At 30.8% G+C, this 14260-nt stretch overlaps 2 protein-coding genes across 2 annotated transcripts; one reads left to right on the top strand and one right to left on the bottom strand.

The window, feature by feature from the left end:
• Positions 1 to 163: 163 nt before the first annotated feature.
• On the top strand, positions 164 to 10902 carry LOC148274609 (protein GUCD1-like). Its single transcript, XM_088236889.1, has 4 exons — positions 164 to 311; positions 1453 to 1739; positions 4487 to 4674; positions 5370 to 10902. Exons 1-4 carry the CDS (start codon positions 290 to 292, stop codon positions 5584 to 5586), a joined length of 714 nt encoding a protein of 237 aa, XP_088093015.1. The 5' UTR covers positions 164 to 289; the 3' UTR covers positions 5587 to 10902.
• Positions 10903 to 11074: 172 nt separating this feature from the next.
• LOC148274610 (peroxisome assembly protein 12-like) lies at positions 11075 to 13912 on the bottom strand. The gene is made up of 3 exons (XM_088236890.1): positions 13746 to 13912; positions 12155 to 12240; positions 11075 to 11867 (listed from the first exon to the last, which is right to left on the bottom strand). Exons 1-3 carry the CDS (start codon positions 13869 to 13871, stop codon positions 11753 to 11755), a joined length of 327 nt encoding a protein of 108 aa, XP_088093016.1. The 5' UTR covers positions 13872 to 13912; the 3' UTR covers positions 11075 to 11752.
• Positions 13913 to 14260: the final 348 nt, after the last annotated feature.

Genomic DNA, 14260 nt, shown 5'->3' on the forward strand with positions numbered 1-14260 from the left:
TCAAGGACCGCTCTGGGAAGCACTGAACTAGATAATAATATTTTTTTAACAAAAAAGAAGACGAAGAAAACAGCTTAAATTGCATCTTTTGTCTTTGGTTGAAGTAATGTCGACAATAGACAGAACCAAATCTATGGTATCTACGTCAGAATTTATTGTGGTGGAGATATGACAGCAGTTGACAGTAGATTTTCGAAAATTAATTTTGCTTTTATCTTTTGTGGTTTTGTTTGATTGACGATCTACATTCTGTATGAACATGGTTTTGGGCTGAAATAATTATTTAAAGATGTCCGATTTCTTAAGAAGATGTAAGTAAATTGTAACAATTTAGGACTATCAAAACAAATGGTACATTATACTATTTAATTGCCCTCGAATATCTAGCCTTGCTTTCAACTTTCTAAATAAATAATGTATCCTTCATTATAAAAAAAAAACAACTTTGTTTAATACCTATACTCTTTTGATCTGCTTTACTTGAAATGAAAAATAATAAATAAAAAAAAATCTGTGTGAAATTGAATCAGAATCTAGGAGTATTTTTGACACGCTTTGCCGCGACTATTAAGTAAAAATCCTATTATTAAATTATACACGTTATAATTCAGAAAAAAACACATTTACAGTTTTTTTTTAAAGAAAAACAAATCTATATGCAAGTCTGATAAACCGCTTTTGAAACAATTTGTCATCCTGTGCTCAAACATATGTTAAATATTTTACTAAAAAGTTATAGAAAACGGACACAAAGTGCAAGAGATACAATAATATAAGTAATACAATGGTATGTAACAGTAAAAAATACAATAATAAAAAAAAGTATTATTTATACACATAAAATCAAAAGTTTATTGATTGTTTTGAAAATGGATGGATATTTGTCCGCTTCGCGGTTTAGAGGTTAGTGCGTTTCCCTACCACATATGAGGTCTCGGATTTAGGGTAAGGGATTGACACGAAAAATTAATTCAAAAAGTTCTATTTCATAACAATATTTCATAGTCTCCGAACTGGCATCTAAAGCATTTTACAGAAAGGAATATAGAAGTCTAGGCATCCACAGGGCTTATGACCCGTAATTGGCTGGTTTAAGTGGCCACTTTACAAACTGTGTAAAATTCACCATTGTCCCTATATTTGAACATCTACATTCCTTCGGCTCTTCTATCTGTTGATGTTTGTGAAGTTAAAGAGCTGAAACCTTTGTTGTTACGGGTGAGATTCATTTGATTGAATTATTTCACCTACATACTAGGCAATGCCTGAATTTCGACAACCTGTTTCATTGGAATCGCTAAAACAATAAACAATCACAACTTTTATTGCATCAGTTATTTTCACGTTGATAAACATCTGTGATTGAGCAACGGGAGGTCCAATTACAGTGGTGTTTTATATCACAGAACACCCAGGCTTGAGAAAAATAACATAATAGGTATTTGATTTTAGGTAAACCACCTTACGCAGAGCAAAATCTAATCCATTACAAACAAAGATTTAACTGGGACTGCGGTTTAAGTTGCGTTTTGATGATTTTGCCAGAAGAACGGAGGCAAATCTTCCTACAGAATTTTGAACAAATCTGCAAGGCGGAACAAATTGAAAAGAGCACATGGACAATTGATCTGTGTTACATTCTCCGAAGATTCCAAATTGCGCACACCTATTTTACGAAAACTTTTGGAGTTCATGCCGGATACAAGGGGCAAGCTTACTATGATAGAATTCTTCAAAAGGTAAAATAAAAACTATTTACAAACATTAATAGATTTTTACAGAAATGTAATACATTTTTGAGAGAAAAATACCGAAGTCTAGCCATTTACAGCGCTTTTGTCCTGTCATCTGCTGGTTTAGATAATCACTGTACACACTGTTTAGCATTTATTTATTTACAATATTTTGAGTTTGTCTAAATATTTGTAGAATAAGACTGGATTTCACCCTCTAGAGTTATTAATATTAACATATTACACTGCAGTCATAAGAAAGAAGGACGCATCTAACATTTTTTTCAAAAATGAGTTAAATACATATTCAGAATCAGGAAAAAAAAATGCATCTACTGGTACTTAAATTATCTTCCTAAAATAACCACAACCTTATTATTTTCTCTAATAAATGTGACTTAACTGCAAAAAGTCCTAAAGATTACTAAATATAAAAGGCTGTTCTGACTCATATAATTATAAAAGACTGATTAAAATACTTATTTTTTCTTCTATTCCGTTTTTAAAAACATCTGAAATGAATGTACCTATTCGTATTCAATTAAATTGAAGATGGGCGCATCTACTGGTAATTTCGAAGTTAATTGATTATTAGGTCGGCGTTACTAGTTTGAAAAGCAGTAAATTGCCAGTAACGTCTATTTTATTTGGTTGAGTAGAATCTATTAGCATATTAATATTTACTTAGAAAGAAAGACATTTACTTAATTACTAAATAAAAAGGGGATTTCTAGCCAGAATATCCTTTCATTGCAGTATAACATATTTTTTGTATTTTTTCGACTAAAAAGAAAATGTTAATTTTTAAATATATAATGTAAAATTTATTAAAATGAATATACATATTTCGTTAGGGCAAACCATAATACATACTGTCGCATAATTAATATACTTAATTTTTGTAGTATTTTTCACAAAGTGAATTTTTCAATTTCCGAGTTACAAAATATTTCCTTTCTCCGTTTTATGTAGAAAAGTCCTTCTTTCTTATGACGGCAGTACAACAGAGATAGATCCATTTTAGAGAAAGAAATATGTAGTTCTACGTTTACAGAGCTTCTGACCCTTCTCCATGTGTTTGACCATCTTTATTTCTTCAATTCTTCCATCTGTTTATTTTTGTGAAGTTAAAGAGCTGAAACCTTTATTGATATAGGTGTGATTCATTTGACTGAATTATTGAAAGGTTTCATCTCTTGAACTAAGAAATATGAATGTTCAAACATAGGCAGAACGGTGAATGTCACACAGTGTGTAAAGTTGCTACTTAAACTAGCTAATGACAGGTGATAAGCCTGTAATTGACTATACTTCCTAAAATATTCTTCATCCTTCCATCTCGACTATCGCTGAATGTTACATGGTAGAAAGGAACAAAGAAATGTACATGCTACATGCTAAGTTGGACGACAAAGAAAAATTTCAAAACACCAGGGCCCCGGATTGCAATGGGAAGTAAACAGAGTTATCTTCAACTGTCTATAAAGAAAAACCGATATTTGTGTACGAAAATGAGTATATTTGCATGAACATTTCAAGTATCTTCGTCGGTAGCCTATAATTGTACATATTCAGAAGAAAAAATTGTAAGCATATTCTGCTTTTCATACAGAAAACTCAATTTTATTTATTTATTTAACTTTTTGTACATAATGTTATTTGTGCAATGGTGGAATTATTGGCAAATGGCAATTTCTTTCAACCAACCAATAAAATAATAATTTTATTTTTATACTTGTTACAAAACATATTCAATAGAAAATAAAGATTAAAAAGCTAAAGATTTTGTAGAGGTATTTTTATTATACTCTACTAGATAGTAGCTATTTGTTAGTTCATGTAAATCATATGATTTAATGGATTTAACCTCAAGGAATAAATAAATAAAATAATTTAAGTTACTTACAATTTTTGGTTTATTGCACACGAAAATACAAAGTTTACATAAATAATATTTTAGACTGAATTTGAATACTGGTGAAGACAGAGAAAGGCGAGTGACGTGTTACGCCCCCTTATATAGGTCCATTAGGCACTGCGGCCATAGACAACAACACATCCTTGTCTCTCACTCTCTGGTCCCCACAATGTATAAAAATAGAAATTAAGGTATTTGTTTATTAATTACCTTAAATCAATACTATTACTCAATGGGAAAACGGAAAAAAGAGGAAAGAGGAAAGGAGGAGAGATTAAGGAAGAGAAAGGCGATGTTTCTTCAGACGTGATTTAAACAGAGATACTGTTGTAACATCTTTGATGGTGGATGGAAGATGATTCCACAGTCGAGCCGCATGGACACTATATGAGTTAGAGAAGAAAGAGGGATTGTGAGTTAAGAGAGTACTTTGAGAATTAGAACAAAGAGGTAAACCATAAACTGATAATTATTGAAATCTTTCACGCAGGTATATAGGAGCGTTAGGACTATGAAGTACATTGAACAAAAGTGAGAGGGAGTGATAGTCTCTCCGCTGTCTAATTTTGAGTCATTTCAGATGCCTACGATAATTAGAAATGTGGTCGTATTTCCTAAAACCAAAAATGTACCTTATGCATGTATTCTGAAGTCGTTCAAGTTTATCTAGATGCTCACAGCTTAAATCAATTGACTTTGTAGGTAAAACTGAAGATAAATGTTAACTTCCCATTATAATCGGGGCCCAGTTCAGATAACTTTCTTATGCTTGAATCAGCAGTCTCAAGTGTTTGATTTTTATACAAATAATTTCAATATTTTTTGCATGTTACAGGATGAATCCAGAATAAATACTAAATTTGAGTTTGCGGCTTCACAGGGGATTAGAATAGAACATACAACGATTCTTTCTGAAGAACTTGCAACTCATTTGGAACTGCACGGCCCCATTATATTACTTATCAATGCTAATGTTCTTGTCTGTGACGTGTGCAAAATGAACAAACTTAATATGGAATTAAGGTAAGGATTTCCAAACAATATTTCCTTATCCAGGCGGAATAAACAATAATACAAACAATACAAAGTGTGAAACAGAACCAGAACCAGAACCCTGAATGAGTTTTTTCATCTTGACAGTTACTCTAACTAAAAGTGGAAATTGCCCACCTTACCAGAGATCCTAGGTTCGATTCCTGGCGAGGTCGACATGAAATATATATTTAGTAATATTGATGTTTTTTATAGATATTTCTTGATACTCCATAGACTTTGATAAAATTGTCAATTAAAACTTCTTGAATAAAGTTTATATTTGAAGCACTAACTTTGTGGTTATTCATTATAATAAAATAAATAAAACAACTTTGTTTTTAATCACTAATTTTTATTTTTCACCGACCGGTTTCAAAGCAAACAAGCTTCTTTGTCAAGGTTTACGTAACTAATAAACCTTGACTAGTAAACCTTGACAAAGAAGCTTGTTTGCTTTGAAACCGGTCGGTGAAAAATAAAAATTAGTGGTTAAAAACAAAGTTGTTTTATTTATTTTATTAAAACTTCTTGGTTTAATTTAATTTTATTTAATTTGACCGACGAGCGCTTTCGCATGAGTAGAGATTTTCAGGGTTGATAAATTTTTTACAACATTTCAACTCGTAAATGATGATGATGAGTGGGATATTGATCAAGCTGATTGATTTTTATATATGTTTTAGATCATGTCTTCCGTGGCCGTCACAGTACACTGGTCACTACATAGTAATCTGCGCATTCGACACGCTTAAAAGAAAATTTGTTTACCGAAATCCTACATTCAAAGACCGGCTGTGTGTGATCTCATTCGAAGGATTAGATTTAGCAAGAAAAAGCTTTGGGACTGATGAAGATACAATCCTAATTTTTAACCGTAAAGATAGCGGTATAATGAGCTAATATATTCCTAATTCAATTGTACTTACACTAACCCAAAAATGTGTTGCATATTTTCAAATCAAATTTTATAAATTAGTGAATTCTCAGTATTTTATACTGGTGTTATTCCGTAGAATTAAGAATAGTCAAGAAGGAGCGTATAATCATATTCGAATACATCGGACTGTGTCCAATAATCCCCCCACCATGGCCTTCTTTCGCCGCGTAGAATTTTGTAGAACTCCATATTTAAACTTATAATTAGAAATCAAACACTGATTTGAGTCTACTGAACACTTTATTTTATTTTTACAAATATGAACATATAAAAATAAACATTTTGTGACAATTGTTTCGCCTTATTAGGGCATTTTCAAACGAATGTGAAGATTATATGGATTGAATGTCCTTATATAGTTTTATAATTCAAGGTACTTAAGTAGAAAATAAAAATAATCTTATGAACTATAGCATGTACATTTATCATAATTGAGGGAAAAACCAATGGTTAAGGGTGAGGCTAAGTGTTTAATAGGTAATGAGGAATTTAGGTATTTATATTTGAATTTAGGGGAAAATATAACAAAGTAAGTATTTATTGACATACAAGTATGTATTGTGAGATAATTAATGAAGCTTTATAGTTTTGTAAATTTAGATAATTGTCGAAAAAATATCAATAATTTTATAATAGGTTGCTGTTCATATTAATTTTAAAACATGATTGAAATATTATGAGGAAATTTATATAAACATAAATGTATTATTATACAATATTTCTATTTTTAAGAATTTCTTATCAAAATATATAAATGCAATTGTAACATGATTCATCTATTAATTACGCGTCATATAAGCGAATTAATGTCACGAAGTTTTCATTTTTATATGTTCATATTTGTAAAAATAAAATAAAGTGTTCAGTAGACTCAAATCAGTGTTTGATTTCTAATTATAAAAATTGATAAGTTATTTGATAAAAAGTCAAACCATCGCTTGACTGATGATTTAAAATATACATTGATGAAGTAAAATAAGTAAGTTCAACTGTCTTGATAGATTTTAAAAGCTGTCGACTCCATAAGAAAATTTCTAACTCGATTTCCTATCTGTATTCATAAGTTTTATTATTTTTATTACCGTTATAAATTCTGCCGGATCTGGAACTAAATCCACGGTGCCGCATGAGAAGTTGGATTGAGATGCATTCGGTGGCTTCTCCTTATCGTTCATTAAAAAAAAATTAGAATAAAAGAAACTAAAAAATGTTTATATTACAAATGTGAAAAAAAGTATTGTTGCTTGATTTGAGGTTTCGGAACAATTGGAGTAAAACAAACTAATTCTTCTATGTATAGATACTTAATTATATATATAAAATAATATATTAAGCCCCTGATTTTTTACAAATCAGTATGTTACTTTTAATTGAAATATACAGGGTGTTCTTTAAACCCTGTCACATCCGAAACCACGATGATCAGTCTGGGCAAGAAGACATATTAGCATATTTAAAAAAAAAAATAAAACGCAGAAATTAAAAAATAAAAAAAAAATTAAAAAAACAAATGGTTGCTTATCTCTGCAGGGGAGAAGCGAGGCGGGCGTGGCCATGTGGTTGACGGTGTATCGATCTCCCCCCTCCCCTCTCCTCGCTTTACCCTTGCGGAAGTAAGCAACCATTTGTTTTTTTGAATATTTAATTTTTGTAAATTTTATTCGTTCTAAAAATGCTCATACTGATTATCGTGGTTTCGGATGTGACAGGGCTTATAGAACACCTGTATAAAAAAAACATAATTATAATTTTCTGCGAGACAAAATCAACTGCCACTAATGTTAGTCATAGACAACCCTTTCTCATGTCTGTACTTAATAATACGTAATAGTAAAAAATATTTTAAATGTTAAAAAAAGTTCAATCTTTAATATACAGGCAAACTCGGTTATTACGAGGAACTACAAGAGAGGGGTTTTTTAAATCCAATCGCCATTGCATATCGTCCCTATTAAAAATTATAATAAATGCTCATAAACACACCAGTTTCTAAATTTCAAATTCAGATAATAAACATTTGTATTTGTTCACAATGTTGACAATGTGAAAACTTTTTACAAACTTTAATATATTTCGCGCCACGTTCTAATTTACAAATAATTGCTACTTTTTCGCAAATTGAAACACTTATGTTAGTAGTCACGTTTACAATTCAAGGGTTAGGCTTTAACTTTTCTGATCAAGATCTCGCTATTTCCGTGATCCTTAATACCAAGTTTGACTGTATATGTATTTATCAATTCAACAAATATATTCATTAAAAATGTGAATATTTATGATGTTTTTATGTTGAATTTGGTTGCTTTTGAAATCAATTGACAAAAATAATAAAACACTGTTATAATACATTACACATTTATGTACTAATATATTTTTAAATCATCTGTTTTTTAAGGGATGATACTTACTATGTGATACACACAGAGAAGCTTAACTTTATGATTAATCATAATATAAGGAATATGAGAAAAATGAGTGTCATTTGTCTTAAGCCATTTGCAATTTGAATTGAACTGTTATCATGAACATATATATTACTAGCGGACCTAACAGACATTGTCCTGCCCGAATGTTGGCTTGCCTGCTTATCTTGGAAAAATACTTTTCATCTAGTTACTTATTTGTGATTAAATTCCAAAAGTAAAAATTGGTGATATTCAAAAAGTATTGAATTTAACTAGGTACTTGTTTATGGTTGAGTTCCAAAAATAAAATAAATATTTTTTCAAATATGGCATTCTTTTTACAAACGTCAAACTCTGGTCGTCTCACCATCAAAGGGGTGTACTTATGTAGAAATACGATTTTTTTAAATGTATTGAATTTAATATTATTTTAGTGTTACCAAAAATCCAATACAAAGAAACAAATAGGTAGTAATTATAAGGAATTTAAGGAAAGAATCTGATTGAGATCCACAAAAAACAAATGCTGTTTGTAAACATTCAAAAACATACTTTTTTATACACAAAAAAACAACATCTTTCCATTTTTTTGCAAATGCATTCTCCTCGGACGCAACCCTGTTAGATCGATGAATTAAACATTTATGCTTCTAACTTCTTTTTTACATATTCGATTGAAGATTTTAATATCTACAAACACGCACAGCGCAAAAATCTATGTTTCTCTGAAAACCGCACGTAAATCGGTTAAGCCGTTTAGGAGGAGTAAGGTGACATCTCACGTACAGAGGAATTTTATATATATATATATATAAAGATATAAAATTGTCACTTTTGGTGTTATTTTTCTCGAATCATTATAAACAATTGTATGTATGTAGGAAAGGTGACTTTTGTCTCATTAAGTATTTTATAGGATAGTAACACTCTAGTTTTGTTAATTTTCAACACGGAGAAAAATATTATTGTGAAAAACGACAAAGAATCTAATGATTTTAGTAATCCAAAGATTAGTAATTGGATGACTTAATCAAATCATCATTTGAATGAATTTATTAGGTGTTATGTTTTAGTATTTGTTCATTTCCGATTGGTCTATCTGCATTTAGTATAAAGTTGCAGTAATTTGTCTATCACTGGTTGTTCTATTTGAACTATATGGATAACTTTTCAAAGTTCTTATTTAGTATTGTATTTTATCGATATTATAAAAAACCATGACACACATAATTTCGTCACCTTAATAGGGAAATATCACTTTTTTTTTACAATTTTAAATTAATACGAGTCTATGAAATACTGTCTAGTAAAAAAAATAATTTTTTACTACTTATTAGTAGAATAAAAATATTTTTTAACATATTATTTTTAATTCCCACGAACACAGACCAATGCATTGGCCACGCCCCTAATACATCACGATTTGTAAATTTTGAACTTTGTGACCGTTTAAATTAAAATAAAACATCGTCACGAATCTTGATGTCACAATTATCAAGGCCAAACATATCACGTTTTTGTAGGGACATATTTTTTAATTAGTTTTTTTTTATTATTAGTTTATACATACCTATTTACAAAAATGGCACAAAAAACACTATGGCAAATTCTGCTTGTACTAAGAGTAGGCTCAGTATATAAGGGTCGATAAGCCAGAAATATTAGTATGCCTAATGTTGCAATCGGTTCCTATATGAGCAAATGCCTGTTTTAAGGTTATGTACGAAAATATTTCTCCACAATATCCATATTGATTTTGAAAATACATTTCATATATTTTATCGGTATTCGTAGTACGTGATATTTCCCTATTATCATCACTTTGTAGAGTATATTTTCCTTGTGTTGTTTGTACTTTAAATTTATTATTGTATACTTGTGGAATTAAAATCTCATTTGAACTAATCCTTCAGTTACAAATATTTACAGTTAAGATTGTAATTTTTTTCCTAAGCCACAAATTAGTGTTATGCAATTAGTATGGTTTTATTATCATCTGAGTGGTAAGATGTCATAATGAGCCATGATCGCCAAGACACCGTAACCGACAGAAGCAATTGTTAACGGGAAAATATTTTGTCTTCTATTTTATTTATTTATTTTTATTTTATTCCAGTAAAATGGCTACATAGTGCAGAGCCAATTCTACCATATAAACATTAACATAATTATAAACATAAATATAAGCATAGATATAACAATAAATATAAACATAAAACAAAATTTTATATTTGCAGTACTTATGGTGGTCTTAGCATATCCCGCCATCGATTGAACAACGGTGAATGGATCCACCCTGCGGTGGCTTATATTATAAAGGAATACACTTTGAGAACCAGGTTTTATTTTGCATATTTATTTTATTGATATCAATAAAATAAACAGTCGAAACAGAGTTTGATTCTCAAAGTGTATTCCTTGTTGATTGTGAGGAAGAAGTGTTCTGTAAAATATTGTTTTTGTCGGTTACAATGTTTTGGCGATTGCGGTTCGATTAATGGTTTTGTCAGTACAGGCATTGTTATTTTTTTCTCCTTTATTACTTATTACTTTGTTTTAAATGCAGTTTCAACTAAGATTAATACATAAAATGCGCATACGAAACATGAGTGTTTAGAAAAATCAAATCCAAAATTTTTTACATTTGACATATTATTTAGTTGTTATTTTCACCGCACTATGTACTTAATTTATAAATAAATTAATTACTTTTATGCATATTGTCATATATTCTGGAATATTTTTTATACTTAAACATGCATCCTTTGACAAGGACTAGTTTTAATCTGAATATGTAATATTTCTAAAAACTGATCAGTGTCTTTCTTGTACTAATTTTAATAAAGTCTTGTTTTATATGATTTGTATTTTTTTAAATAAATACTAATTTTTTTTTTCATATTTAAAAAGGCTAAATGACTGTCAATGACGATTTTGCAGGAGAGTGGATAGATTTTAAAAATTAACAAAACTTGCTTTACTCAAATCAATTCCAAAAAAATGTATGTAAGACAAGTGTTATGTAAAACTATAAAGGGTATGCAGAATAATAATTCGTAAAATAAGTCAAATTTTGTGTGTCATAAATTGTTGCTTTTATTGCATTGTATATGAGGTCTTTTGATGTAAATGCCAAAATTTAATTCTGAAACTATGGGTGTCAGCTCACATGACGCAACTAAAAAATTGGAGAAAATTTATATACATAACTTAATTTTGGCTATAGTGGCGCGTCAGTCTCTTAGCCTTTTTACAGTCAGTATATTGACTCCCAACAAGGTGCAATAAAATATTTATTGGCTAATTTTATATGAAGAAAAATGAGTGCAAACCGGTTTAATTTTTGCAGAGATCCAAAAAAGTTACTGAGTAATTGACACAATATTGTGAGCGGAAATTTTAAATTTTGCATTGGGCAAAGTGTAATTCGTTTGAGAGAGAAAAAAACATTAAAAGATACAAATCTTCATTTAACAATACATATTTGTTCTAATACATGACCAAAAACAAGAAATATGGTTTCTTTTAGACTTTTTTCCCCTCTTTCAGCATTTAAAATATTCCCAACAATGAGTGCTTGTCAGTTCTTAGCAACTTGCCTAGAAAAATAATGTAAAAATCCACCTTTTTAATATAATTTATTACAATTAGATTGTACAAAAAAGAACACTTATATATAGAGCCTTTGTACATGAAAATAAATATCACATTATGATTTGAGTAATCAGTTCGGTAGATATAATCGAATTAAATCATTTTTGCTTGTGGGATACTTTGTAACCGGACAGTAGCTGTTTTCGTTGAGATGCTTCAAGATACACCTGTAGCAGAAAACATATCTGAAATAAGAAATACAATATTAATGGCACATCACTGACATGCCCATCTTCGAGTATTTGTGGGATTTGGCCATGCCGTGCTTTCTGTCTTACTCCTTTTCTGCATCCATCAACTTCACTATCCTTGTTTCTCTAATTTCATAATTCACTTTAATAAATCAGGACTCCATTTTGGATGGCTTATTTAGCTTTTATTGGACGAAAAATTTATTTGCTAAGATTGATTGATTTAAATCTTTTAATATTAAAGAAAACAATATAAAAAACTTTTAATTTTAATTTGTTACCCAGATACAGGAATTGTTGTCGGATTCTTCCACTTCTGCATACAGATAGGACACTTGTTCATATATTGAGAAGCTCTCACATCCAACTGAAATTAAAAAACAAAACATTACTATAACAGACGGTTTAAAGATGTGTGTAATTTGTAAAATAAAATAATATGCAAACAATATAGTTAGGGCCCCCGGTATCTGTCGGCTAAATGTTAGACCTACAATAAAGGATGATTATTCCTCTTTAGGGTCTGACTTTAGCGATACCGTGGTACTATAGAATAGAAATTTGTGTTTTGTTTGACTTAATTTTTGCCCTAAAAGGGCATTTATATTCGACGAGACTAAGGTCTGCCTTAAAAAAGGGATTTGTATTAACGAGACTAAAGTCTGGCTTTAAAAAGGCATTTTTATAAACGAGACTGATGTTTGCCCTGAAAAGGACATTATAATTGATGTGACGCGTGCGGCAGCTCCCAGCGAAGTGACCGACCCGAGCGCCGGCACCTCCCCATGTGCACTTTGGGGGAGGTACATCGGCCGGGCATAGTGGGTGCGGTATTTCCCCCCCCACTCCCGTATTAGCCTAATGCCGGTTTGGACGCAGGTAGCGGGAGCCCGCAGCACGCCCTATATAATGTGTTATTTTTTAATTAATAAATCAGTTCACCTCGACACTTCACCTTAGTCAGATCGTTTTATTTCGCCCGACCTCCCGCTCTACTACTGGATCTACCCCTTGGACTTGACCATAGCTTTACCCCAGGACTACGAACCAGTATCTTCTACCGACCTACGCAGTGACACCGGACTTGAGAGGGATTTCAAGACATCATAACTTTTGGGATTTACGACCCCGAGAGCGACGACGGCAGCGAAACACGGCCAACACCTACCCCTTGCTTCAGGATTGTGGAATACAGTCCAAACTGTGACTTGTACAGTACAATTACAATGTTTTTTTTGTACAATGCGCAAAGATTCCTTGTCAAATGAGACATTAATTAAAAAAATATTAAATACAGGCACCTAATTCACAGATTGACAAGTAGCAGAGTTATTATTTCTTGACACGGGCCTGATTTATGGCTCCAGATGGCTAAAACAAAATAATATATGGGCCTACGTCAGACGAGCTGAAGCGTAAGACTGATCACCTTACCTTCATGTAACAAAAATGATTAAGATTGGTGTACCAATGGAGTGCCCTATGCACCATTAGGTGCGGAAAGGGAATGATGATGATGATTTTTCCTATAGAACAAACTTTTTGAAATTTTTTAAAGATGGTGAATGGTAATTATATTTATTTATTTATTTTTACATTTCATAATATATACAATTTTTTGTTCACTTTGCCCAGCTTTATGAAACCGTACTTATGATTTTCTTGTTATATTACTTTAAAATGTTTTTTTACTTAATTTGTTTTTTACATTTATTCTTGAATTGTTTAAACTTTCTACTGAATTTGTTGTATAATTTTTTTTTTAAATCTTGTGTAAAAGGAAACGTTTTTTTTTTTAAATAATGTTAGTATTATAAATTTTTGTAAAAGGCAGATTTGCCATTTATGTCAATAAAAAAATAAAAAAAATACCTGAGGCACTTCAGGCACGGGAAGAGTATTGATATAAATTTGTGGTCCATTGTCATCCCACCATTTGAGGAACTGGATGAAGAATGCACCAAACTCCATACTGCGTAACATGACAGTTCCGACCATTTCAAATGATACTCCGGCAGATCTGATTTAAATAAGGAAATTGTATTAATATTGAAGACGCAATAGTGGTCCAATCTCTACTTTGCAACTTGATTCCAAAGATTTATTATGTGTAGAACTAATTAGGAAATTGCATGTAAATCTTGCGAATAAACAAATAAAAGCCTTAAAAATTAAGAAAATGCGGATGTTTAATAATGGCAAAAAAGGTAAATGCTACCCTCTAACACATTGTATGTCGGAGTAGAGGTTACCATTGCTCTCCATCAGGCGTGGTATTCTAAATCTTCTCTGCCTTCTAGAAAGTGGTTAATTTGGGAATTTTTATCAAAACAATTTACAAAAAGTGTAAATAACTTGTGCTGGAAAAATAGGAATCGATTGGTGGT

Source organism: Micrasema longulum, unplaced genomic scaffold (assembly GCF_059751315.1).
Source record: "Micrasema longulum isolate JH-2025_06_02 unplaced genomic scaffold, ASM5975131v1 h1tg001616l, whole genome shotgun sequence".
Classification (NCBI taxonomy): Eukaryota; Metazoa; Arthropoda; class Insecta; order Trichoptera; family Brachycentridae; genus Micrasema; species Micrasema longulum.

Bases quoted from the DNA above. Each gene is read 5' to 3' on its own strand.
- LOC148274610 (XM_088236890.1), bottom strand. From the start codon at position 13,871: ATGGTCGGAACTGTCATGTTACGCAGTATGGAGTTTGGTGCATTCTTC. The intron at 12,241-13,745 runs GTATTTTTTTTA...TTTTAATTTCAG, and splicing joins CCGTGCCTGAAGTGCCTCAG to TTGGATGTGAGAGCTTCTCA. The intron at 11,868-12,154 runs GTAACAAATTAA...TTCTTATTTCAG, and splicing joins ACAACAATTCCTGTATCTGG to ATATGTTTTCTGCTACAGGT.
- LOC148274609 (XM_088236889.1), top strand. From the start codon at position 290: ATGTCCGATTTCTTAAGAAGAT. The intron at 1,740-4,486 runs GTAAAATAAAAA...TGCATGTTACAG, and splicing joins ATGATAGAATTCTTCAAAAG to GATGAATCCAGAATAAATAC. The intron at 4,675-5,369 runs GTAAGGATTTCC...TATATGTTTTAG, and splicing joins AAACTTAATATGGAATTAAG to ATCATGTCTTCCGTGGCCGT.